Here is a 27,268-nt window from a genome sequence, read left to right as displayed (position 1 = left end):
AATATATGTTAATATCTTATTGGATAAAACCCTCTTCTTTACTCTTTTTTTCCCCAGAAATTTCTTGGTTGGTTTTCTTTTCCTTTCTTTCCTTTCCTTTCCTTTCCTTCCCCTTCCCCTTGCCCCTTTCCCCTCATAGTATAGTATCCTCAGGAATATGGACCTATGATGTGGTTTGAAGTGTTGGGGTTCAGAGCTGATGACCAAGAAAGAATTCTTGAGACATCTTCAATGCAAAAAAATGGTTTTATTAAAGCACAGGGACAGGACCCATGGGCAAGAAGAGCTGCCCTTGGAGGGGCCGATGATGTTAGGGCTCCAGGAAGTTGAGTCTGATTTCTGCGGTTGCCTTTTTCTTGTAAATCATTAAGACAGTTGCAGACTGATGGAGATTCCTGTCCTAACTGTGATCTCTGTCAGTTAACCATTTGTTTTTCCCTTTCCTTTGTTCGTAGGCAGCCAGAAGTGCCTGAGAAACGTCACACATGACCCACGGTAGGGGGAGGGGCTTACTTTGGGCTTTGCCCTCAGCTTTCCTTTGTTTCCCACGTCAAGATCACTTATTGGCTGGACCAAAATTCAGAGGGTTTTTGTTTGTTTTGTCCTTCCCATACATGTCTTCTGCCTCTATCCCTGAAATACCTGGATTAAGGATTGTCATAACGAAGGGCTGTAATTTAGGTAATTAGGACGTGTCTGATGCGGATGGTGTGTAGAGTTCCTTTGAGCAAAGGTTAAGGAGGAAGGCACTTAGCCTTTCTGAGCACTTCTGATATGCCAGGCTCTGTGCGTAGGAACTTCTCACACTTGTTAGTTCACATGGCAGTTCTGTTTTATAGATGATAAAGACTGTTCTGTGTCCCTGAAGGAGCTGCAGACTTGAGGATTTTCAAGTGTAGTTTTAATAGCAAGACCCCTCTCACCTCCGCCTCTCATATTTGAGGCCCTTTCCCATCTAGATTATCATCAAGGAGATTGTAGAAAGTAGGGGTAATGTTATAAATTCGGTTGACTTGTGCAAGTAATTGGCATTTATGCTCCCAAAATAAACACATGCTGAGTGACTGAAGATTAGGGGGTTACTTAGAGCCTTATGTTCCTCTGCTTCACAGAAGGTCACATCCTATGGCTACAGAGCCTATTCTTGGGTAATGTTTTCTGTTTGGGTCCGAGTTTTTTCTCATTCTGTGGTGTTTCACCATCTGAACATTGCCTAGTTCCATCCGATTTCTTTGTGACACAGTGACAAACAAGAAGTCTTTTTTCCCCTCTTACCCATTCATTGTAAATTCCATTTCTCTCTACATCTCATTCAAGCCATCTCTCCCAAGTTGTGCCTTTTGGGATGATAATTGAGTGGCTTTGCTTTTAAAAAAAATCTCTAGAGTTATTAATTTTAAAATAATACTGCTTAATTCATTGTTTCACGGTCAGTGCTGTTTTATATAAAATTTTAACTTCAGTGTCTACATATTCAAATAATCTCTTAAGCAGTAAAAGTACAGTGCTGGGTGGACGGTGGGGGGCACCTGGGGGGCTCAGTCGGTTAAGCGTCGGACTTCGGCTCAGGTCATGATGTCACAGTTCATGGGGTGAAGTCCCATGTCAGACTCTTTAGTGACAGCTCAAAGCCTGGAGCCTGCTTCAGATTTTGTCTCCCTCTCTCTGCCCCTCCCCCTCTCATGCTTTGTCTCTCTCTCTCAAAAATAAATAAACATTAAGAAAAAGTTTTTTAATTACACTGCTCAGAAATTTACCTTTTGTGTTATTGTTATTGAAGCTCATCCAGACATCTACAGGTGCCCTGTTAAAACTGAAGCAATTGTAGAAATGAAGATTTTTCTCATAAAGGAAAAACTTTTCCACAAAGTTTTTCTACTGATTTGCTCTTTGTCCTGATAAATGCTGTTGTAGGTAGAAGGTAGAGCTTTTTTACCCCCATCTTGCGATTAAAGAACTAAAAGGGAGAAAAAAATGACTTGCTCATAAAACATAGTCATTTCTTGGTAGGACCAAAAAAATCATCCAGGTCACCAGTCTTCCGGTCCCAAAAGGACCATCAGTGTGATTCAGAGACTCACTATGCAGTTTTTCATTTCACCCAGATCTTTGTTTTCTTCTCTCTTCCCCCTTTTCTGTGCAAAAGATGGCTACGTCACTGTCCATTGATGCCCTAGTAGAGAGGAGATTTGGGGAATGGTGGTGGAATATGATTCTCTTTTGGTGAGCCTCTCTAGTTCTGATTTACATGGAGTTGAGTTCGAAACAGCTGTGAAACACAGGTTGCGGACCGTTTGTAGATAACATTTAAGGCTGTTTCTTCTTTATCTTATAGTGAAGCACAAAATAGAATAATTCATAAGATTTTAAAAGATTCTTGTTATTTTTTTTTATCATTCTCTATCCACTTATCAGGTAGACAGCTTTATTCTTTCAGATTCAGTCTAATGGAATCTAAAGAAAATAATTTCTTAAGAGAATTTACTTGGGCTTAAATAATATGTCCTCCCTGAAGCTGTAGCACAATTACACATAATGTTCTTTTATGTAATTTAGTACTTAATTTTGTCTGCAGTTACATTGTTAGATAATTGTTTGATATACTTATACCCTGTCCTCTCAATTAGGTTGTAAAGTGCTCAAAAGCAGAGATTATGCCTCATTTTTCTATGTACCTTATAGCTTCTTTCATAGAACTAAGTACAGTGAAGATATACACAGTAAGTGGTTGATGGAAATCCTGCTGGGCAAAAAGAAAATCTTCAACCCAGTTCTAGACTCCTTAAGTGGTACTGAGTGTCCTTCCTGTGGGTGTGGCAGTGAGGGCGTTCTCTTAGAGGGCTCCAGCGCCCACCAAGTGGACGGGAAATGATTGGGGCGCAGGGGGTGAGAGTAGAGGCAGGAGCTCCCCCCCTGTTTAGAATGGTCATCGCCTCACTGCTCTTTTTGGAAAGAAGTCGATCCCCCCCCCCCCCCCGACACACACACAAAGGAGATCAAATATAGCCTTAAACAGTGAACAAATAAATAATGCTGCTGATGACGGCTGTGACAATTCCAGGTGTGGCAGCTACAGCATCTCACCATGTGCCAGGCCCTGTTTGCCCTCCATTCCCTCAATTAAACCATACTACAATGTTATTACATGGGGTACTATTGTTATCTTCATTTAATGTGAGAAAATTGAGGCACAGAGGTCACCAAAGATTTCCCAGCAAGGAAAGAAAGGGGTGGGATCAGGAAAACACTGAGCTGCAGAGGGAAGAAGCACTTTGAGTAGTCAGGGGACGTTGATTTAATGTTTCATTATTTTATTAATGCTGGACTTCACTAGCATTTACAAATGGAGTCTTAAAAAATGACAGTAAATGAGTCCTGTTATCAGTGTAAGTTCAAAATGCCTGTGTAGAAGGGAAGATTATTTTTGAGCGGAGTAACCTGGAATCCTGCTTACTAAATCCTTTGGATTTCAGCCATCTTTGTGATACTTTGTTTTACTTTAAAGGCAGATGGTTGACTTTGAGTTCTGGCACATAGAGGCGCAGTTTTCTCTATCTGGCCTTTCACTGACATTCCAGAGGTGACTGGCTGTGGAATCCCAGCCATACATTCCATTTGAAATCTCCTTTGGCTGGGGCTCCCTGGTGGCTCAGTTGGTTGGGCGTCTGACCTCGGCTTGGGTCATGATCTCACAGTTCGTGGGTTTAAGCCCTGCAATGTTAAAAAAAATTTTTAATTAAAAAAAAAGAAAGAAACCTTCTTTGGTTACGAACTTTTATCTGTAACTTCCCTCTTGTCTCATCCCTAGGTGAGGAAACAAGTTGGAAGGGAGGTACAGAGGAGTCCTTAGCCGGTTTCCATGTCTCAAGTCGTACCCTGAGACTGGCTTCCGACCCATGGTGCCACAGAGGTTCCTAGTGAGCTCTCTGAAATGCGGAGGTCTAGGAATTCGGTTCTTGTAAGGATCGTGGAAAGAACCTTTGTCCTTTAACTTGTGAGATATCTTCCCTTCCTTTCATAAGGATGAGAGTCCAGAATTCTTGATAGGACATCACTCTTTAAAGTGCACTTTGGGAGTAATTCAGCTGGTTCTCTTAAAAGTATTTGGGAGCTGGTGACTGAATCCTAACACCTTAGGAATCTGTTCCTGGTATATCACTTAAAAATAGATTTACCTATGTATAACACACACGCACACACACACAAAATATTTATGTAAGATAGCAGTTTATTTCTTCCTCATATAAAAAAAATAAAAAGGAGCACCTGGCTGGCTCAGTTGGTAGAGATCAACTCTTTCTTATCTCAGGGTTGTGAGTTCAAGCTCCGTGCCGGATATAGAGATTACTTAAAAATAAAAAATTAAATGAAAAATAAAATTCAAAAATCCAGAGGTCAACAATCCAGGGTTGATAATAGTAGCTCCTACAGTGTCATTAGGATCCTGGCTCCTCTGTTTCTAATTCACATTCCTAGGGCACTTGGGTCGCTCAAACAACCGACTTGGGCTCAGGTCATGATCTCGCAGTTCGTGAGTTTGAGCCCTGGGATGGGGTCTGTGCTGCCAGCTCAGAGCCTGGACCTGCTTCACATTCTGTGTCTCCCTCTCTCTCTCTCTCTCTCTCTCTCTCTCTCTCTCTCTCCCTCCCTCTCTCCTTCTCTCTCTCTCTCTCTCAAATAAACATTCAAAAAGAAATCTAACTCACAGTCCTCACACATGGCTTGAATTACCAAGGTTCCCTCATGGTCTAAGTTAGCTGCAGGAGCTAGAGCCATCAGCCGGCCCTGCAGACCAGAAGGAGGAGAAGGACCTGTTAGGTGCGTGGACCCCCACCAGTCCTACCTCATGTGTCCACTTCCACGCTGGCCGGATTTATCCATGTGTTCTCACCTCGTTGCAAAAGAAGCTGAGAAGCATGGTCTTCTATTTTAGGAACCAGCATGCTCAGCTAAAAATTGGTGATGTGTTATTAAGTAGAAAGGGGAAAATAGATGTTGGGCAGCCATTTAGCAGACTGTAGCACACTGGGTAGAACCTTCCTTTAAAAAAAAAGTTTTATTGGAGTGTAATTGACATACAATAAACTGCACATTTTGAAGTGTTCAATTTGACAGATTTTTACATAAACACATCCTTGTGAAGTCATCACCACAATTAAGATAATAAACATACTCATCATGCTGAAAGTACCCTTTAGTAATTGTCCCTTCCTGCCCCCACTCTGTGTTGGGGGTCCCCCAGATCACTGCCGGGTTCAGGATTCCTAAGAGGACTCACAGGACTCAGAACATAGCCATAGTCACAGCTGTGACTTTTTTCGGCAAAAGAAATACAAGAGCAAAGTCAGCAGAGAAGAAACGTACATGGGCAAAGTTGGGAGGAAACCAGGTGCAAGTTTTCGAGAGTCTTCACCCAGTGGAGTCACACAAGATGCACTGAATTGTGACACCTAGAAAATACTGTTACCAGGAGAGCTCATTAGAGACCTAGGCCCCAGGTTTTTACTGGGGCTGGTCGCTTGGGTACCCCCTTCCTAGCACGTAGCAAAATTACAGACTCCTAGAAAGGAAAGTTACACCAGAGGCTTGCACTGTATTTCTGTGGACAAGAAGTTTACTAGTCAGGATGCTGGGGTAGAGCCAGGACTGAAACAGATCTGTGTCTTTATATTTTCTGTCTCCAGTTCCTTTCCTCCCTTTCTCTCTCAAATTCATTCTAGTTAGGCCTTCCTTTTCACTATTCTGTAAAATTGCCCTTGTTAAGGTCCATGTGGCTAAATTGAGTCACCAGCAGCATTTGATACAGCTGACCATTCTCTCTTGGCTTCTACAATATCACTTTTACTGGGTGTTTCTCCTGCCTCCCTGATTGACCCTTCTTGACCACTTGGCTAATTGGTCATCTCCACCTCTTTGTCCTCGGTGTGGAAGTATTCTTGGGCTTGACCCTGGTGCTCTTTTCTTTGTGTGTATGCTCACTGTGTGGTTCGGCTCATCCAGTTTTATTTCCTTAATTTTCGTCTTTATGCCACATTTCCATATTGATGTTTCCAACCCAGACACAGACTTGTGTATCTAACTCTCTACGCATCATCTCTTCTTAGAAGTCTAGCAGACTTCTCAAATTTAAAGCATCCACAGAGTTGAAGTCTTGATCTTAAGTTTCTTAAACCCGCTTCACCCAAAGTCTTCCCCATCTCAGTTAATGATAACTGCACTGGGTTATTTCCAGATGTCCAAGCCAGAACCCCGGAAGTTAACCTACGGCATCAATAGTATATCCAGAATTCAAACCATTTTTGACCGCCTCCAGTGCTGCCACCCTGCTGCCCTACCCTGCAAACCCCAAGTCCTCTGCTGCTTGCACTCTGGCAGTTGCCTTCCGGCTCAACTTTCCCCCTTCCCCTCTCCTCTCCTTCATTCTGTCCTCATAGCACAACTAGAACAATCCTATTAAAATGTAGAACAAGCCGTGTCTCTCACTTAAAGCCAGTAGTTCTCCAGGCTCCCCATTTCTCGCAGAATAAAAGCCAGTCCTTACTATGGTTTACAGAGCCCTACGGGGCTGGTAAAGCCACCCACCCACCGAGCGTGTATTTGACCTTGTCCCACACCTCTCTTAGCCTTGCTCACTCTGCCTCCGGTCCCCTGGCCTCCTGAGTATGTCTCAGACAGACCCGCTATGCTATACCTTAAGACCTTCGCACTTTTTCCCTTAATGTAGAACTTCTTAGTGAGGTCCACCCTGACCAGCTTACTTAAAATTACAGCCCTCCTTGCCCTCTGCTTCACACTCATCATCCCCCTTACCAACTTCTATTTTAACACAGTCTAACATACTGTGTAATTTTTAAATACTTGCGTTTATTGTTTATGACCTTTTTATTTCACTAGAATATAAAAATTAAAAGTTGTGACACAAATTTTTGTCTATTTTGTTTACTCATATGTCACAAGTAACTAGAATAGTGCCTGGCTCATTGTAGGCTGATGGATAAGTGAGAGTAAGGTGACAGAACTGTAATTCAGGCTAGGCTATGTCTGACTCTAAAGCCTTCATTCTGGTCTTAAAAAAAAAAAATAATGTATAGTTTGTACACTGTGGGCTGCATGGGTCTTGGATATAAAGTTCTGTGGGGTTTTGCATGTGTGTAGACCCACGTGACCAGCGTGGTACATCAGTTACCCTAAAGGGTTCCCTGCCTTCCCGATAAATGCCTGCACTTGCCTCAGGTGCTGTTCTGTGTCCTGTCACCAGGCATTGGTCTTCTTGATCCTTGAATTTCATATGAGCGGAATCATATTGTTGGTAGTCTTTTGTGTCTGCCTTCTTCAGACCGACATAGTGTTTTTGGGATTCCTTCATGTTGTCCCATCAATCAGTAGCTTGTTCTTCTTTGTATAGCACATTTGTTTGTCCATTTTCCTGTTGGTGGACATTTTGTTTATTTCTGGTTTAGGGCTTTTATGAGTGGAGCTGCTTTGAACATTCCTGTACCTGTCGTTTTGTGATCTGTGCCTTCATTTTTCTTGGATTCTCTTGGGAGCTGGCATAGGAAGAGTCATATAATCGATGTCTACCGATAAACTACCAAGTGGTTTTCTGGAACGCGGTTGTACGATTTTGCACTCTTGCCAGCCACACAGCGGACTTTCAGTGATGCCACATCTTCCCCAGCACTCAGAATTATTAGTTTTTATAATTTTAATGTGAAGTTCTTTTCTGCTGTAGAAAAACTGATTAAAACAGGAATATGATCAGGGAAGGACCCTTTCCTTTAGGCCTTGGATTCTGTATTGTTACTGCATAAGAAGTACCCAACTAGTAAAACGCATGGTAACAAGAATACCTAGGATCAGACTCTAACTCAGTCTCTTCTGCACTGCAGCAGCTCCAGTCAGAACATCTGCCAGGCTCCGTCAGGCTGAGTCATCCCCGGAGCTGTCTAGGGCTGTTTCAGTCGACTGTGTGAGTGTGCTTTAAGCAGAAATGTATCTTATTTCTTTGGAAGTTTTCTGTTATGTTAAATATATGTTGAAAATATTTACTTGTAATTAAAATACTTTCTAATAAAGTGCCTTGTAGTGACTTAAATTGGATACTGGTCTAAGATAGGCGTAAGTTTGCATTTTAGCTCGACCACTTTCTGTGTGATCTTGGTCAAGTCTCTTAATCCTTCTGGCATCCTTATCTGTAAAATGGATGGATATATTACCCACCTGTTAGAACTATTGTATGACTTACACGAGATAATGCAATATACATCAAGTACATGGTAGGTGCTTAATGAGTCATGCACATTTTCTCATACTTTGAAGAACTAGAATGCATTTAAGTCCCCACATCTCTTTGAATCATGCCGCTGAAACAAACAAAAAATATCTATTGAACTGATTGCCAGTAGTATGGAAATCAGTGTTTCTAAACAAACACGGAGCAAATCCAGTCTTGCTATTGCTTTGTTACCTAAGATATTAAATCATTCTTGGCTTTCTTGTTGACTTAGGTGCTGTGGTGTAAAGGTTTGTTTATTTAGTCAATAAACATTTGTTGGTCTATAATGTGTTTTTCCTTCCTAACCAAATTCTGCTGTATTATCCGACAATTTTTACATGTTATGTAAAAGGAAAGATAGCCCAGATCCTTATGGGACATAAAAAAGCTGAGGGGAAGGAGTTTAATGTAAGTCATTACTTGTCTTCCTGTCTGGTGTGTGTAATCTCCATGAGGCTGAGAACCACATCCTTCTACAATTCCAACAACTAACCTGGTACCAGAGTACAAGAGCTGCTCCCTAAATGTGTGGAATGTGTAAAGCAGTGAAGAAGGATTAGAAGCAGAGGGGGGAAGAAACATGTGTCCCAGATTTAGTTCTGTGACTCTATATCTTGGAGTGAATTTATTCAGCACCAGCAGATCAGTCTGAAGCTAGAAAATGTTTGCTTTGGAAAGAAACACCAACCTAACCCATCAAAAGCATACATAAATAGCAGCCTTCAATGAGGAACAAGACTGAGCATACCCAGTCTCTTCCATTTGTTCTTCCAGTCATGTTCCCTTTCCTTTCTAGCAACGCTTGAAAATCAGTTCAACAACATAGTTACATTTCTTAATAGCCAACTATGTGGCATATAATAATCCCTTTGATGTTGGCAGAACCAAGTTCCTTTTGGGCCAAGCACATCTCTAATCTGAAGGGAAAAAGAGAAGCATGTAATGCTGTGTGTAGGCATTGGTTGGGGGGGGGGGTTGGGGGAGAGAGCATGAACCCCAGTGATTCCAGTTTAATAAACCTGAGTGTGTTTAGGAGCACAGGTGAGGTGGCTCTTGCTGCCGCTTCTCGCCGGTGGCTGAGGAGGCATTTGGAAGTTACAACGTTTTATCTAACAGATATTTGCTGAGCAACTATCCTGTGCCAAACCCTTTGGTAGAAGGCCAGAGGTATGTGGCACCGAAGGACCTAAAGGAGATTCAGTATGACTGGACCTTAGCATATGAGGAAGGAGTACGGAGAGGGGAGACAGAAGGCAGGGGCAAGAGAGCTGCAGCATGGGAGGGGGGTGCATAAAATGGAGTCCGAGAACTTGTTATGACTCTGGTAAGCAGCATCCTTTGTGTGACTCCCCATTTGTCAGAGCCTCTCCAAAGAAGAGAATGTTCTGGACTTTAACCACTGAAACCAGAAGCAGAAAGGCAGTATCCAAAGTTTCCCTCCAACTCCTCCTAGAAGACAAGGGTAGCCCTGTCTTGGTAAGGCAAGGTCAAGTCAAATGACAGTTGCTGACTCCAGAGCCAGGGACAGTCGTGTCTCTCAGAGGGAACTTCCTCATTGTGTGGCACTGAAGATTTTTGCATACCTAAAGCACAGTTCAGCTGAAACCCAAATTGTGGCCATTTAAATCACTTTCTGCAAATGATACCTATTTTGTTTATGTGGATTATCTCCTTGTCGCTACAGATTATGTCTGTAAATATTTCAAGTGTGATTAGATGTAAAGTGGAAGAGGGACTGGATAAGCAGAGTAAACATCTTACCTGTCCTTGGTCTACCCCCTCCACTCAGAAACCGCTCCCCTGTATTAGTGAAAAAATGTGTCAGCTTTAGCTTGAGATCAATAGGCATCCACAGAGATTCATGGCATAATGTACCTTTTGACACTTCTCTATAAAAGTTAAACAGGAGAGTGCTTTTTTGCTAAAGCAGGACACTGTTTGGCATTCTAACATTCTTTCTTTAGGTAGAGCAGTTTTCCCATCAGATCAGCTATCTCTTGTCTCCTAAGTTCCTTACATTTGACTGGATTATCTTTCTCAAAATTCTTCTAGGCTATTCAGCTTGACCCTGAAGAAACTCGTCATGCTAAAAGAAATGGACAAAGATCTTAACTCAGTGGTCATTGCTGTGAAGCTACAGGTAAGCTGAGCAGGATTGTTTGTTCATGGTCCAAGGAAGCTGGATAACTTTGCCTGATAGGACTTGAGAAATCCTGATGAGGGTCTATCTCTCCCTCCTTCTTCCCCTCCCTCCCTTCCATCCTTCCTTGCTTGCTTTCTCCCTCCTTCCTCCCTCCCTTCTTTTTTTTTCCTTTCTCCTTTTTCCTTTCCTTTTTCCTTTCCTCTTCTTCCTTCTTTCCTTCTCTCCTCCTCTCCTTCGCTCCCTCCCACTCTCCCTCAGCTAAGCAAGGAGCAGGAGTATAAGATGACGGAGCTCATGAGACCTAATGAGTCCCAGTTCTAGCTCTTAGGTAAACCACTTCGTTTCTTTAAACTTTCTTTGTCTGAAGATTTAAAATGCTTCTTCCTGCCTTGCATATCTAACAGGATTAGTATGAAGATCAAGTGATACAGAGCTAGAGTGTTTGATAAATGATTCAGAAATTGCTCTGGTGGCCAGTTTGTTTACTTCGGGTTTCTGGGTCCGAGCAAAGGCATGGGTTGGGAAGCACTTTTGAGGTTTTCTATAGGGTAGAAGAAAATTATAGATTATTTCAGATTTGGCAATTAAAAACTTACTGAATATTTTAGCTTCTGGGCAATTCACCCATTTATTCCTTATACTTATTCAGTGTCTTCAAGGGACCCAAAATATTTCACAAAAATTCATACTCTAAGCATTCCCAAAGTTCAGGAAAGAAGAGAGAAACTGAGCTACAGGAAAGTTAAAGAATTTACCGGTGGCCAACTAATTACCAGGCAGCAGAAATGGTACTAGGAACTAAAGAGCAGTTAATTTATATGGTCGTTAAACTCCACTGCCAGCCCTTCCTTAACTGGTAGTCCTTCCTAACGATGACTCCCTAGGGTTTACTCAGGTCTGCGGTCATTAAATAATGATTGGATTCTTCGGCTTAAGAATGGTGAACTTAGTGATTCTTACTGGTCGAAAAGCAGTAACTGGTAACTCCCGACTAGCCAGCGCACTTTGTTAGCTAGATCACCTTTTATGGAGCAGTTTATTGTCCCAATATTGGCCTCATTGAAACCCACATCTGTAGCCCTCCCAGTATGTGTACCATGCACCGAGCTCAGCGCTCTTTCTGGGATAAATACATTATCTTAATTTAGTCCTCAGAACTTAAAGTATTTTAATTACTCCTTATGAATTCCTGCATGTCCCACTTTATATTCTGATTTCCTGTGTATCTTTGTGCATGTAATGCCTCCCAGTTCTCTGAACCGTTCCCAGGCTCCATGAGTTGAAAACACAAGTATGGGGCAATGATGTGTCAGTGGGGCCTACAGTGTCTTTTCTTTCTGTCCTGGTTTTATACCCATTTCTAGGTCATGGGCAGGGTTCCAGTTTTTAGGAATTGTTGCCTTTGCTAAAAGCCATTGCTTTCCAGTACAAACACTGTTGGTATGGTTTTGAAAGTTCCCTGCTGCTTTTGCCAGCCCCGCAGTCAAATGCCTTTGCCAAAAGAAATAATTTCCTTTATTTCCTGATTAAACATGTAATAATCTGTAAATTTTTAAATTATTCCAAAAAACTATAAATATCTTGAATTTTTTATTGCTTTACTTCCAAGCAGCTGAACGTAATACAGATGTTACCACATCTGTATTGTGGCTTGTTTATTCATTTATTTATTCATTTAATACATATTTATTGAGCATCTATTATATGCAAAGCATTGCTCGAGGCACAGGGTATACAGCAGTAAGGGAATAAAACAGAAATGGGAAACCCTACATAAAGCACTTCTGCTCATGGTGAAGAATGCAGTTGTCTTGAACAATATTTGTGCAATTTAGTTGGGATTTAAAATAGGCGCATTTGTTATGGAACACGATTTTTATATGAAAGAAGGGCTGACAGACAAACTGGTCATTCAGACTCAGCTACTTGCAAGATATTTTCTTGAAAATGAACAAAGTGAACATATCACTTAAAGGGAAACAACTGAGAATATTTTTGGCCAATGATAAATAAAATTTGATCTTTCACGTAAAAATTTGAATTTTGGAAAATGCGTTACTATGAGCTTGACAGCTTCCCGATTCTTAAGGACTTTTCCGAAGAGAAAAGCGGTGATGGCAATTTTAATGATTTTCTCAGCTGTATAATAAAGTGTGTAGAGGGGTTTGCCTAACTCAGTGAGCCATGTTTTCCATATGACCAATGCATGAGGTTACAGAATCATGCTGGGTAAAAGATCGGTTCAAAGAACAAAGTAGACGAATGGATTGGATTTTATTTTTTTAACATTTTATTTTGAACTAATTTTAAATTTGCAGAAGAGATGCAGGGATAGGACATAGAGTTTCTGTATTCCCCTCACCCGCTTTCTCCCAGTGTTAACATCTTTCTTAACCATGGTACATTTACCAAAACTAAGAAATTATCATTGGTACAATGCTACTACCTAAATTAAAGACTTTATTTGGATTTCTCATTTTTTCCACTGATGTCCTTTTTCTGTTAATTAATTGGATTTTAATATATAACAGCGCTATAAAAGTCTGCTCCTTTTTTTTTTTAACTTTGTATCTCTGTGAATGTGGATTTTTTTCATATACCCAACCAAAACCATGTTTTGCAACAAATTGAAAACAGAAGCAGGTAGGAGAATCCAACTGTCTGTTAGCCAGACATTAAAGAGATTTGCAGAAATGTAGAAGTATGCTGTCTCCTTCATACCTCTGCTGGGAATGTCAGATCATGCAGCCGCCTTGACAACAGCCTGGCGGTTCCTGAAAAGGTGGGACGTGGAGTCACAAGGCAGCCCGGCACTTCCGCTCCTACATGTTCCCCAAGAGAGATGAAAACATGTCCACATAAACTTTGCACATAAATGTTCATTGGCAGTACTTATCCGTAATAGCTAAAAATTGGAAATAAACCAAGTCCACTGACTGAAGAACAGGTAAGTAAAAGGTGGTATATCCATGCAGTGAAATATTATTTGGCAATAAAAAAGAATAAAATCTATCCATGGGACAACATGAATGAACCCTGAAAACATTGTGCTAAATGAAAGAAGCCAGTCACAAAAGACCACGGATTGTATGATTCCACTTGTCTGAAATGTCCATGACAGGTACGTCGATAGAGTCAGAAAGTAAATTAGTGGTTGCCTAGGGCTGGGGATAGGGGTGAGAAGCTGAGTAGGGTGGCAGCTAGAGAGTATCGGGGTTCTTTTGGGGGTCATGAAAATGCTGTAGAACTTACTGTGGTAATGTGTGCACAACTCTGAATATACTAAATCACTATTGAAACGTACACTTCTTGAATTATAGCCCAATAAAATTGTAATTAAAAAAATGCCATCTTCTTATTAAATTGTTTTTGTTTTGGAAAAGACATTTTTAATAAAAAATGTTCTTATGTAAACATGTGAAAGGTTTATTATTTTTAAGTGAATTAATACATATTTTTATTATAGTTTTAAAGTTTATTACTTACTTGAGAGAGAGCACGAGCAGGGGAGGAGCAGAGAGAAAGAGAGAGAGTCCCAAACAGGCCCCTGCGCTGTCAATTCGAGCCTGATGCAGGGCTTGAACTCATGAACCAAGAGATCGTACCTGAGCTGAAACCAAGAGCCAGACACTTAACCAGCTGAACCATACAGGTGCCCCTGTACATATTTTTAAATATCTCAGTTTTAATTCCTAACATGGTAAATACTGATAGTTGTACTTACATAAACAAAAGCTATTTGGGTATACAATTTTTGAGTGTGGGGCTTGATCTCATGACTCATAAGGTCGTGATCTAAGCTAAAACCAAGAGTCCAACTCTTAACCCATTGAGCCACCCAGATACCTCTCTACCTGTTTTGTCAAAATATTACTACAGCATTCTTAAATTTTTAGGTGACCATTCACCAATAATTTTGAATTTAAGAAGGAAACATTTAAGACACTAGGAACCCAGGTGCCTGGGTGGCTCAGTTGGTTGAGTGTCTGACTCCTGATTTCGGGTCAGGTCGTGATTCCAGGGTTGTGAGATTGAGCCCCATGTCAGGCTCTGTGCTGAGCATGGAACCTGCTTAAGATTCTCTCTCTCCCTCTGCTCTTCTCCCTTGCTCACACACTCTCTCTCTCTCAAATAAAAAATTAAAAAAACAGGAACCTAATTTTTAATGTAGTAATACTTATTAATGGGTATTTTTATGTGCTATAGGTAATGATATTGTAGTATCAGATAGAAGTCGTCTTCTATACTGCAAATGAAGGCGTACTGTTACACTGCTTAAAGATGATATGCAAAGATACTAAAGGTAATTCTGAAATTGGACCCAAGTAGGTAGGTAGTGCCCTAGGCCCTGGAAGAAGCAAGTACTGTGACCCATGAAGAGCAAATCTTTGGATTTGGTGGGAAAGGTGAGAAGAGCAGCGCACCGTGCTTTAGAAGTGCCAGTGCTGGGCACCTGGGGGGCTCAGTGGGTTAGGCGTCTGACTTTGGCTCAGATCATGAGCTCACGGTTTGTGAGTTCAAGCCCCGCATCCGGCTCTGTGCTGACAGCTCAGAGCCTGGAGCCTGCTTCGGATTCTGTGTCTGCCTCTCTCTCTCTCTCTCTGCCCCTCCCACCTCACTTGCACTCTCGCTCTCGCTCTCTCTCAAAAATAAATAAACATTAAAAAAATATAAAAAGTGCCAGTGCTCACCGTGACCCTGTGACCACCCTGCCCTCTGTCCCATTGCCTGCCCCCGCAGGTTGGTTTTAATAGGTTTGCACTTCAGATAAGGCAGTTGGGATAGAAAGTTTTACAAGTATTTATAGCACATATTTGGCTAGTGAGAGTTCAAATACTGAGGGCTGCTGCAATCGAAAGGAGATAACGTCCTGTGGGGAAATAAAATAAGATAAAGGGCGCTAGCATGCCAGAGTGAGAGGAGTCAGTGTGGCCAGGATGGCCTCATTGAGATGACATTTATGCAAAGACTTTGAAGGATGTGAGGGGAGGGAGACAGGCGCTGTCTGGAGAAAGCATCCTAGGTAGAGGGAAAAGGCAAAGCAAAGCCCTAAGGCAGGATGTTTCTGACAGAATTAAGAGGAAGGAGGAGGTGGCCAGTGAGGCCGGAGAGGAATGAGAGCAGTAGGAAATGAGGTCGAAGAAGTAAGGGGTTGAGGGGGACGCCTGGGTGGCTCAGTCAGTTAAGCGTCCAACTTCAGCTCAGGTCATGGTCTCATAGTTCATGAGTTCGAGCTCTGCACCAGGTTCTCTGCTGTTAGCACAGCTCATGCGCGCGTGCGCTCCCTCTCTCTCAAAAGTAAATTTTAAAAAATCTATTTAAATTAGATATGGAGGGGTGCCTGGGTGTCTCAGTCTAATTTAAAAAAAAATTAGAAATGTATAAGAAACCTAAATATAAATGCAAAAATTATAAAAATTTCTTTAAAAAATTTTTTAATGTGTGCTTGCTTTGGCAGCACATATACTAAAAATTTTTTTAATGTTTGTTTATTTTAAAGACAGAGACAGAACATGAGTGGGAGGGTCAGAGAGAGGGAAACACAGAATCCAAAACAGGCTCCATGCTCTGAGCTGTCAGCACAGAGCCTAACACAGGACTTGAACCCATGGACCATGAGATCATGACCTGAGCTGAAGTCGGACACTTAACCCACTAAGCCACCCAAGCACCCCAAAATTATAAAATCTCTAAAGAGAAGCAGCAGAATATCTGCTCCAACAAGGCAGAGTAACTTCACAGTCTTGGAGTAGGCAGAGTTCTTTCAGATAGGAGCCAGAATGCATTAACCATTAAAAAATAATAAAGTAGACTTGATCAAAATTAAATGCTTCACCCAAAAATTAAGAAAATGAATAGACAAGAAAATATTTACAATACATATATCTGACAAGTGACTTGTGTAAATAAAAAACTCTTACAACTCAAAAACAAGATAAAGAAACCTGGATGAAAATGTTTGACCAGGCACCTCATGGAAATTTACATGCGGATTTACAAATGATCAATAAGCTGATGAAAAGTTACTTAATAGTATTAGTCACCAGGGAAATGCAAATTGTAACCACAGTGATATTCCACTGTGTGTACCCATTAGGATCCGTGAATCAAGACCTGATCACACCAAGTGCTGGTGAAGATAAGGAGCACGTAAGCTTTCCCACACTGCTGCTGGGGTGGGAATGGTACCAGCGCTTTGGAAACTGGTCTGGCAGTTTCTCATAAAGTTAAACATATATGTCCCATAAGACCCAGCGGTTCCTTCCCTAAGTGTTTGCCCTAGAAAAAGTAAAACAAATGCCTATACAGACTTGTAACAAGAATGGCAGCTTTAGCCATAGTAGCCAAAAACTAGAAACATCACAAATGTGAATGTTCAGCAACAGTAGAAAAGAATTCTACTTGGCAATAAAAAGGAAAGAACTGCTAATACACGCAATACCCTGTATGAACCTCAAAAGATGATGTTTGAAGAAGCCCGACCATAATACTGCGTACTGTATGATTCTGTTTATATGGAATTTTAGAATCAGCAAAACTAACCTACGGTGACAGAGATCAGAACAGGGCTTGCCTCTGAGAGAGCAGTGTCGGATTGTCTGGGCAGGATCACAGAGGTTTTCTGAAGCGATAGAAATGTACATCTTCTTTCTTTTTAATTTTATTTTAGAGAGAGAGTATGAGCCAGAGAGAGGGGCAAAGGGCAGGGGCGGGGGGAGGAGAGAGAGAGAGAATCTCAAGCCAGATCCATGCTCAGCACAGAGCCCAACATGGGGCTCAGTCTCACAACCCTGGGATCATGATGTGAGCCGAAATCAGGAGTCAGACACTCAACCGACTGAGCCGTACAGGCACCCCAGAAATGTTGCATATCTTGAGGCAGATGTGGGTTACATAGGTGTATGCATATATCAACTCACTGATCTGTGTGCTCAAGATCTGGACATTTCACTGTGTTTAAGTCTCATTTTTTTTTAAGCAACTTATACAAATTTACTGGCGCTCCTCAGGCCTTCCTGCTGATCTCTTTTGCGCTTTAGGAATAGTCTGGTCCAACTTTATCTTTAAAGCCAAAGATGCTGGAGTATCTAACCGATTTTAGGCTGGAAGAGGTGGAGCTGAGAGGAGAGGTTCCTGGGAAAACCTTAAGCTGAGGCCCGAAAGGGGAGCGCCTCGGCTGTGTGCGGACGCACGGGTGGGCGTCCAAGAGGAGAGGGGCACGCGAACCGGCAGGACAGCGCAAGCCGAGCGTCAGTGTGCGAGCAAGAAGGGAGGAAGAGTTGGGCATGGTGCTGTGACCTGCCTGGCTCGTCTTGGGGACTGTCAGGAAAAGTCACATGCAAAAGTAAATCACTTCTATATAAAAGTCTTTTATGAACCTACAACACATGTAAAATCATACTTATGGTATGGCTTGATTTTAATGAGTAAAATAAAAACCAATGAAATATTTGGTAAGAATGTTTGTAGAATTTTAAAGTTGTTTGCTGGGGCTCAGTTGGTTAAACATCCCACTTGGGCTCAGGTCGTGATCTCGTGGTTTGTGAGTTCGAGCCCCGTGTTGGGCTCTGTGCTGACCGCTCAGAGCCTGGAGGCTGCTTCAGATTCCATCTCTCCCCCTCTCTCTGCCCCTCCCCAGCTCATGCTCTATCTCTTTCTGTCTCTCAATAATAAATAAATGTTAAAACATTTTTTAATTAAAAAAATTGTTTGCAAACAATATTTCTTTTGGTCTAATTTTTGAAGCTACAGATTTGACCTGTTTTTTCTTGGTTTCAGGGTTCAAAAAGGATTCTTCGCTCCAACGAGATCATCCTTCCAGCTAGTGGACTGGTGGAAACAGAGCTCCAATTAACCTTCTCCCTTCAGGTGAGAATCCAGGTCACTTATGTCTACTCCAGTCCCCAAATAGTCCTTTAACCTGGAGATTGTTCTGTCCAAGAGCAGCCACAGCCCAGTGAATTAAAGTTACCCAATGAATTGAGCTTCTGTGGCCAGCCTGAAGGGCCTCCAGCAGTCACTTAGCCAGCCACAGTGAGGATGCTGAGACCCAAGTTCTTCTTTTTCCCTTTCCTTGGAGAAGGCTGTTAGCCTGCCCATCCGATCCCGCTCGGCCCCGGTGCCTGTCCTCAGTGATCTGCAGCGCGCACTCCAGCTGAGTGTGTCCCCTTCCGTCTCATTCTGCCCCGTGTGGTGATCTCGATCCCTTCCCTTCTTAGGCCTCTTTAGTGTGTGTCTCTCTCTCATCATAATCCCAGGAGCCCAAATTGAAGCATATGGAGAAAACATTTGATCACATGGCAAGAAAGAGGCAATGTTCTCAACGTGTGTGTACGCAGAATGGGAATCAGGCACCAAGGAGAATCAAAGCCTCAGCAGCAACTTCACGTGTTTTCTTCACTCCTGATCCCCCACTCCCCACCCTCCACCCTCCCACCCACTCCCCTCGCACAGCAGGAGGCAGCGAGGCACAGGAGGACTGCGCATCCTTTAGCAGGACCAGAACCCAAGGACCCAGTTGCTCATTAACTATGCTTGACTCTTTTGTACTTGGCAGTACCCTCATTTCCTGAAGCGAGATGCCAACAAGCTACAGATTATGTTGCAAAGGAGAAAGCGTTACAAGAACCGGACCATCTTGGGCTATAAGACCCTGGCTGTGGGCCTTATCAACATGGCGGAGGTGAGAGGGACACGGGGGACGCACCAGGCCCAGCCAGTTGAGCCTAGCAGGTGGTTTTTCCAACCTAGTGGCTGGGTGTTTCGTTCTATTGTACAAGTTACTTTCGTTTCGTTTATTGACAGGTTAATTCTATTTTTGTAAATTCAGGATATACCTCTTCTTATCCAAGAAATTTCTCCCTCCCAAAATGTTTTAAGTTTCAAAGAAAATTCAAACTTACAGGAAAGTTATAAGAATAGTATAAAGAATTCCCATATACCCTGCCCTCAGATTCTTCAGGGCTAACATATTCCCACACTTGCCTTATTTTTCTCTCTCCATATGAACATTCATGCATATTAGTTTCCTTTCTGAACTGTGCATATTGGTTCACTTTCTAAGACAGCTATGTCTTCTTCCCCATTTACTAGTCAGTTCGTTTATATGCATTAGTAATGGCCTGTGGATTCCTGTTTAACTCAGTGGTTCAATCTGTTACTATCATTATTATTATTATTATTATTTTGATGCTTAAATTATCTCAGATTTGGCCAGTGGGAGCCCCTCCAAGCCAGTCTCTATATCTTTTTTGACATGTGCTACCATTCTTTATACACTTCTTTACTTTATGGTACAAAATATCATCTTGTACTTTCCCTGACCCAGCCTTGGAATGAACTGACTCTGAAGAGTCTTGGTTCCCTTTAGTGGAGAATGGTATTTACAAACTCATGGGTTCCATGAGTTCTAGGAGTATTCTAGGATGTCATTGCTTCTACTCCCCCTGACCAGACAGAACTAGGAAATGTATCTCCATGAGTGTATATGCTCTCACACACACACCCCCCATACCTGTTTCCCTGTCTATGTCTATCTCTCTGATCACGAGCTCACATTCCAATTAATTCCAACCCAACACTGATGGGCTTATTCTAGCCTTTCCCCTGTCCATAGTTCTAATTACATGATACTCGTAGATTTTGAGCAGGTCCCCCTTTTAAAAACTGAAGTCCTGTCACCATATCATTTCTTGTCATCAGTAGCATCAATTGCCTGTTCCCAGAAAGCACTAGCTTGCTCCTCAAACCCTGCTGTTCAGAAATAGTTGCTGACCTCTGTCACAGCGCAGTCCGCAGTTCTCATGGAGCTCCCTGCAGGGCCGGCTCGGGGAGGTCCTCCCGCTGTGCGGGCTCGGCTGCTGCCACGCTCCCAGCTCCTGTGCGGCTGCACCCCCGTCCGTCTTAAAACTTAGGTCTGGGGGCATCTGTGTGACTCCGTCAGTTAAACCCCCAGCCCTTGGTTTCCATTCCAGTCATGATGTAATGGTTTATGGGTTCAGGCCCCACAGTGGGCTCTGTGCTGATGGTGCAGAGCCTGCTTGGGATTCATTCTCTCTCTCTCTCTCTCTCTCTCTCTCTCTCTCTCTCTCTCTCTCTCTCTCTCCCTCCCTCCCTCCCTCCCTCCCTCCCTGCCCCTCCCCTGCTTGCTCATGCTTGCTGTCTCTCTCTCTCTCTCTCTCTGTGTAAATAAACTTTAAAAAACCCTTATGTCTGTACTTTAGTACTTAAATAGGAAAGTTTTTATGACCTTAATAAATAGAATATGTGAGATAGTGGCAGCCCATCGATCTTTCCTCTTCAGCTTTTGAACCAGTATGAGGGACGCTGGGGGGTGAAGTGTCCTGGATGCCACATTTCCCCACCCGGGTCAAGCCCTTCTGTTCTCTCAGGTACTGTAGGTCGTTTTCCCCATTGCCAGACAGAGGTGACCACCGTCCACAGGCCGGCCTAAGCCTGGAGAACTAGTTCTCTGTCAAGATCTAAAACTAAAATGTAGTGCCAGAGATTAGCCGTCATTTTTAGTCTCCAGCCTCGATTTTCTTTTAAGCACAAGGCCTGACCAGTGGCTGGCATTTCTGGAGATAGTTTTCAAGTAAGAGCTTGAAGGCAATAGTGGAAAAGTAGGCATGGATTTGAAAGATAGTGAGAAAGAAAATGGATTAGCAGAATGTCAGTCCCATTGGCTTGCACATCCGCTTGGATTTATGAAAAGGGACAACTCACCTCCCCTAGTAAGGCGTCTTACTGCCCCGGGTCTCAGGTGATGCAGCACCCGAATGAAGGCGCTCTGGTGCTCGGCCTGCACAGTAACGTGAAGGACGTCTCGGTGCCCGTGGCAGAAATAAAGATCTACTCTCTGTCCAGCCAGCCCATTGACCACGAAGGAATCAAGTCCAAGCTGTCTGGTAAGACGTACGCGGTGTCTAGAGGCCCTGCGGGTCACGAACCAGCCCATCACCTGTTCCCCGTCCTGGGAGAGAGTTCAGAGGGCCCTGAGAATAAGACGCGGCCTGCCGTGGGGCCCTCCCCCGCCCCTCCCCAGCCCCGTTTCCACCAGATGAGAGAGAGCCAGAGAGCCACGACTCCAGCCAGCCAAACTCCCTCAGGCCGATCTTCACACCGCAAGGTTGTCTTATTAAGGTGTCTCTTTCCAGATCGTTCTCCTGACATTGACAATTATTCTGAGGAAGAGGAGGAGAGTTTCTCATCCGAACAGGAAGGCAGTGATGACCCATTGCACGGGCAGGTAACTTCCCACAGCCTCTCACGTGTGGTGTCTGGAGAAATCACTCCAGACCCTCCCGGGGTTTCCTAACTCCAGGCCATCCCTTCACCACTTAGGACCTGTTTTATGAAGATGAGGATCTACGGAAAGTAAAGAAGACCCGGAGGAAACTCACCTCAACCTCTGCCATCACAAGGGTGAGCCTCGAAGGTCTGGGAGGGTTTCTCCTGAGATTTTCAATGTGGAGGTAAGGGGAGAGTGGTATGTTGAAACTCCTGGGGTCTTTTTGAAAACCTGCATGTGGTCATTCCCCGAAGGTTTGGATGTACCCCTCGACCTCCTCCTCCTCCTCCTCCTCTCTCCCCCGCCCCCCGACCACTGCCTGACTAAAAGTCACTGTTGTCGAGAAGCAGCCTTGCTTATAGGAGTGTGTTATATTTTTCAGGTTATGTCAGGATAGAAAATAGGTTGAGAAACCCTGTTTTAGACTTTGGAACAGAAAATGCTTCCTCAAGAAGCAGAGCACCTCAGACACCCCATGTCCCCTCCCAGGGAGGTTACTTCAGATGATGTCCTCCCTGCCACACAGACCCAGTCTTCTCTAGGGGTGTCACCATTTTTAATCATTTTAACCCAGAAATAATAGGCAAGTGCTTATCTAGTCTATAATAAATAAAAGTCACTATTTTGATAAAATTAAGAGTCCTGGACTGAGACACTTAATACCTGGATTTCTAGGTTAACCTTGGTGGGGTTTTTTTTAATTTAATTTAATTTTAATTCCAGTATAGTTAACACACTGTTACATTAGTTTCAGGTGGACAGCATGGTGATTCAACAGTTCTACACGTTACTCAGTGTTCATCGTGTTAAGTGTACTCTTAATCCACTTCACCTTTTCACCCATCCCCCACCCACCTTCCTCCGGTACCCAGCAGTTTGTTCTATAGCTCTTGTTAGGAGTCTGTTTCTGGCGCCCGGGTGGCTCAGTCGGTTAAGAGTCTGTTTCTTGGTCTAAGTTAACTTGACTGATTCGGGAGTTCTTGCATGGGGGAGTCAAAGCGTCAGAAACTCAGTTTCATTTTTCCTGACACATCCTGATTGTCTAGTACAGAGCTAGCCTAGGGACCCCAAGAACAGAGACTCCCATCACCTTCAGGAATGAACTGCATGTAAGCCAGACCTTCCAGATGTGTTGTATCTAAACCTGGCCTTCACCATGAAACACTGTCACCTCCATCCATCCTCAGGTATCAGCGGGCTTAAATGTAAATTCTCAAGACCATAGCCTCGATTTCCCCTGTTGAATAATGACTATTCAGTGTGAGAACTGTTTCATTGTCCTCAGGTGTCTAATCCCTGATTGGCACTCCAGAATGACGTGGGGAGGGCGTGTCCCCAGAGCCTTGGACGGCTTTCATGTTGTGCTAACAATGGGACGGGACCAGGGGGTCACTGTGTCGTAGCTCCTCCTGTTAAGTTTTTCGTCTTCCAGCTCTGTCACCAGAGAGGCCCCACTTTCCTCCCATCAGATGCCTACGGGAGCTTTGTGCATCACGTCTCCCCGTGGTCTCCTCTGTTATATGACCAGAGTTCATGTTCCGATTAATATCCTCTACCTCAAAGGTTGTTCTTTGTTTTTATTTTTGGTTTTTTAGCCCCAGGCACTTTCCAGTCAGATTATCAGAGACTTAGTAACAATTCTTTAGTTTCTGTCTCCTTTTATACACATGACACCAAGAATACTTTGTTCTAGATACACTAATTGACTTCCTGTTTGTTTGTTTTTTCTCTACTGTGGATGCCCTTTTGCCTTTGGAAGCCCTGCTTTTTCTTGAAGGCCTGGCTCCTGCTTACTTGCAAGTTAGTCTCTTCTGTCCCCAGATGGCAAGTCAGTCATTCAGTCAGGAAGTACTTAGGACCCCAGGCTCATCACTGTGCCCGGAGTTGGAGACATTGAGATAAGAAAGGTCTCTTCTGTACCGTAAAGGAGATCCAAGTGTCTAGACACAGACAATGTCTACACCAGTGGCTGCACCATAGTAGAGTAAGTGCTAGAAGACAGAGTTTGGTGTAAGGGACCGCGATGGCACTAAGGGGAAAGTGACCAACTCTGAGAGGAAGTGCTAAGAGAGCTTCGCAGACCGGATGCCGAGAGATGGGTTTCTAAGGATGAGCAGAGGCTCACCGAGCGAGTTGGGAGAGAATGTTCGGTCAGGGCAGAAGGTACCGTATAGAAAGGCCCAAAGGGGCACAGCAGCGTGCCGTTCTTTACAGAACCGCGAGCAGTTCCCACTGGAATGTGGGCGTGAGGTGGTGGGTGGTGACGTGAGCAGAGCAGCCCTCACACACACGTGGGCCCGACACTGCAGTTTGTCCTCCGGGCCCTGGGGACCAATGAGGACCTCTAGTTTGGGGAGAGTAACATGATTAGATTTGCGTTTGTGATGATCCCTGTGGAGAGAACAAGACTGGAAAGTGGCTGGGAGGGTGAGGGTGGGGAGTGTCGGCTGAAGGCCATTGCGGTGACCGCACAGAGTTGTGGGGAGGAAAAGGCCTGGAGGAAAGCGGTGGTATTACAGCTGACGAAGAGTGTCAGAGTTAGTGACCGCTCGGCTGTGAGGGGAAAGGGGAAGGGAGAGACTGTAGGTCCAGACTCCTATGATCGGGGGCTGGTGATGATGGTACTTAGGATAAGAGCAGGGAGAAGGTGATGAATTCTCGCGAATTCTGGGTGTGAGGCGCCTGTGTATATGTAGGTGGAAGTCGCCAAGCAGCACCATGGACCTGTGGAGACATGAATGAGCCGGAGACGCGGCGGGGGGGTGGGGGGGTGGGAGGGCTTCAGGGAGAGATGAGCCCCCCTCCTCGCCTCTCTGCCCAGGGCCCTGGGAACTGCCCCAGCATTAATGCACATGCCGCTTCCCTAGTGGGTCTCACGTGCCGGAGGGGAGAAACTCTCCCTGTCTTTGTGTCCTCCCACAGCTCTTTACAAAGGCGGGCTCTGGGTCTCTCTGTTACTTCACTTGATCAGTCCACAAGTGGGTCTTTTTTGAGAATTATTGTGCAATCTGTCCCTACAGCAACCTAACATCAAACAGAAGTTTGTGGCCCTCCTGAAGCGGTTTAAAGTCTCAGACGAGGTACGGCCCCTTACTCCCGAGGTTGATGGTGAGTAGAAGTCCCTGAGTCTCGCCCTCATTCCTGGGTGTGCTCTCTCCTGCCACCGCGAGTCAGGATTGCAGGACCCCCAGGTGAGAAAGGAGCTAATGAAGGGCTTTAAGCTACTTGAGAAGAGAAAGGAAAGCTTTCCATGTAGCCCCCAAGGTCTCACAGCCCCCGGAGGCAGGGGTGGCGTGGCATGCTCAGCTGCTGTCCAGTACCACGCCTCTGGTGTAGGGTGCCAGTAACAAATCCGGTTGTTGTTGAATGTGCCCTCCTATTGGAAGGGGAACGTTGTGAGCAACAGCCTGTGAGGTAGGGGCATCCTCATTGGTCAGCCCTAGTTCATGGGATCCAGCCCATGTCGGGCTCCGTGCTGTCAGTTTGGAGCCTGCTTGGGATCGCTCTCTGCCCCTCCCCCACTCATGCTTGCACTCTTGCTCTCTCAAAATAAATAAATAAACTTAAAATAAAAACTAGAGAAGTCCCGTCCTCCCTGGTCTCTGACCAGCCTGATGCCAGCTTCTACAGGCTTCTCTTCTCAGGGAACTGGAAAGAGATGGAGAGGAAACTTGTTTAGAGGTGTCTTTGTCCTTCTGTGGGCTCCTCAGGAAAACAGAGCCGGCCCTCACAGCTCACAGAGCTCTGGGTTTTCTTGTGCCCGTGCTTTGGCAGAAGTACATTAGCACCTCTGCTTTTCTTCTCATGCCAGGCCCACAGTGTGGAGTGGTGGGGAGGCACTAAAAGGGAGAGGTGGCCTCACCACATTCCTGCTCTCAGGAGTAGATCACAGAAAGGACACCAGGGTTACCCCGATGCGTCTGAAGCTATGGCATTGCCCGTTAAGGAGGCCAGTTGGCACCTGTCCAGGAGAAAATAATTGCATGTCTCCCATAGTTGTCAATAGAGGTAACCCCAAACTCACAGATTTCTTTCCCTCCACAGGTGGGCTTCGGGCTGGAACATGTATCCCGAGAGCAGATACGGGAGGTGGAAGAGGACTTGGATGAGCTGTATGATAGTCTGGAGATGTACAACCCCAGCGACAGTGGCCCTGAAATGGAAGAGACGGAAAGCATCCTTAGCACTCCAAAGCCCAAGCTCAAGTGAGGCCCAGACCTGCTCTATCGGATGGTCTCCCTGCACCTCTCCTTCCTAAGCCAGTCTCCTAGACGCCCCCCCTCACTTCCCCTCCATTACCAGGGAGTTTGGCTCCGCACCCTGTGGGACCTCCACCTCTCTGGATAAGGATCACGGTTTGCCTCTAGCTGACAAAAGTCCTGATGGGACTTTCCTGAAGCCCTTTGGTCCAGGCCCTCCTTGTCCACTCTGCTGTGTCCTTCCGCAGCGGGCGTCCTACAAGCCTGGGTTGTTGATCTTTCTTGAACCCTGTGTCACTACCCAACCTTCCATGGGCTGCTGCCCTGGGCCCTGGAGGCCACTGACCCTGGCTGTGCTTCTTCGCTGCAGGCCCTTCTTTGAGGGGATGTCGCAGTCCAGCTCACAGACGGAGATTGGCAGCCTCAACAGCAAGGGCAGCCTCGGCAAAGACACCACCAGCCCTGTGAGCAAGACCAAGGGCTATGGGGGTCGGGGAGAGGGACCAGGGGAGTGTTGGGGCTTAACCCTCCGGGCACTCTGCTCTTGGCTCGTTTTGTGATTGCAGAAGAGCAGTCTCGGCTTGTGTCAACCTTGGATGTCCTCAGCACGGTCCTAGCTAGGAGCTTAGTTCTTTGTGGGCATTGCTGTGGCAGTTTGGGTGTTCTTTTTCGGTCAGTTCCTACCACGACTTGGAGCCTTCCTTCCCAGAACACACAGCGCGTCAGTTTTCTCCCTCAGCATCATCAGGGTAGATGGGAGTAAGGCGCCCCACCAGCATTAAGCGGCGCTGCTTCCCAGCCTAGGGAAAGAACGTAAAGGGGCAAGGAGTCACAGGGTCTGTTCAGAGACACCGCATAGGCTTTATTCATGGGGGCGTGGGGGGGGGAGTGCCCTCAAAGAATTAGGAATTTAGTGGGTACATTTCAATTTGCCTGGTGAGCAGAAGGAAAAGCTGCTGTCTGCTGCAGCACTGCAGGAGGCCCGCATCACCCTGCACCGGGCTCTCTCCCTCCTCAGGAAGGCTCGCCCTGGCAGTGGCTCAGGGGTAGGAGCCTGGGTTGATGCTGTGTCTACCTCAGGCCCTGGGGAGCTGTTCTCATTTACAACTAAAGGGAAGGAGATGTGCATGATTTTAGTGTAGTTTACAGTTTGCTCTTGCAAGCCCAGTGTCTTTTCTGCAGATCAAAGAAACTGAGTCTTTTAAGTTCTCTTCTCTCCACTTCAGCAGAGGGCATGCAGAACTCACCTTGCGAATAGGTATTCACTGTGAAGAAATGACATGAGGTACTCCATCCCCTGAACAGCACTGTGTCTGTGGGAGGGCTGCCGTCTGTCCCAGGGGTCTGCAGACCCTGTGGCC

At 44.7% G+C, this 27,268-nt stretch overlaps 1 protein-coding gene across 2 annotated transcripts in view; it reads left to right on the top strand.

Moving 5' to 3' along the window:
• The window catches only part of PACS1 (phosphofurin acidic cluster sorting protein 1), a 145,352-nt gene that overhangs the window by 99,980 nt on the left and 18,104 nt on the right, over positions 1-27,268 (top strand). For both annotated transcript variants that reach the window (XM_029915362.1, XM_029915363.1), the window contains exons 2-10: positions 10,328-10,415; positions 18,198-18,287; positions 18,976-19,101; positions 21,181-21,325; positions 21,575-21,666; positions 21,762-21,842; positions 24,729-24,788; positions 25,753-25,913; positions 26,278-26,371. In XM_029915362.1, coding sequence (XP_029771222.1) covers positions 10,328-10,415; positions 18,198-18,287; positions 18,976-19,101; positions 21,181-21,325; positions 21,575-21,666; positions 21,762-21,842; positions 24,729-24,788; positions 25,753-25,913; positions 26,278-26,371 — 937 coding nt within the window. The remainder of the gene's footprint in view (positions 1-10,327; positions 10,416-18,197; positions 18,288-18,975; positions 19,102-21,180; positions 21,326-21,574; positions 21,667-21,761; positions 21,843-24,728; positions 24,789-25,752; positions 25,914-26,277; positions 26,372-27,268) is intronic.

Source organism: Suricata suricatta, chromosome 11, assembly GCF_006229205.1.
Source record: "Suricata suricatta isolate VVHF042 chromosome 11, meerkat_22Aug2017_6uvM2_HiC, whole genome shotgun sequence".
NCBI classification, from domain to species: Eukaryota; Metazoa; Chordata; class Mammalia; order Carnivora; family Herpestidae; genus Suricata; species Suricata suricatta.
This window is presented reverse-complemented; position numbering and strand designations above follow the sequence as displayed.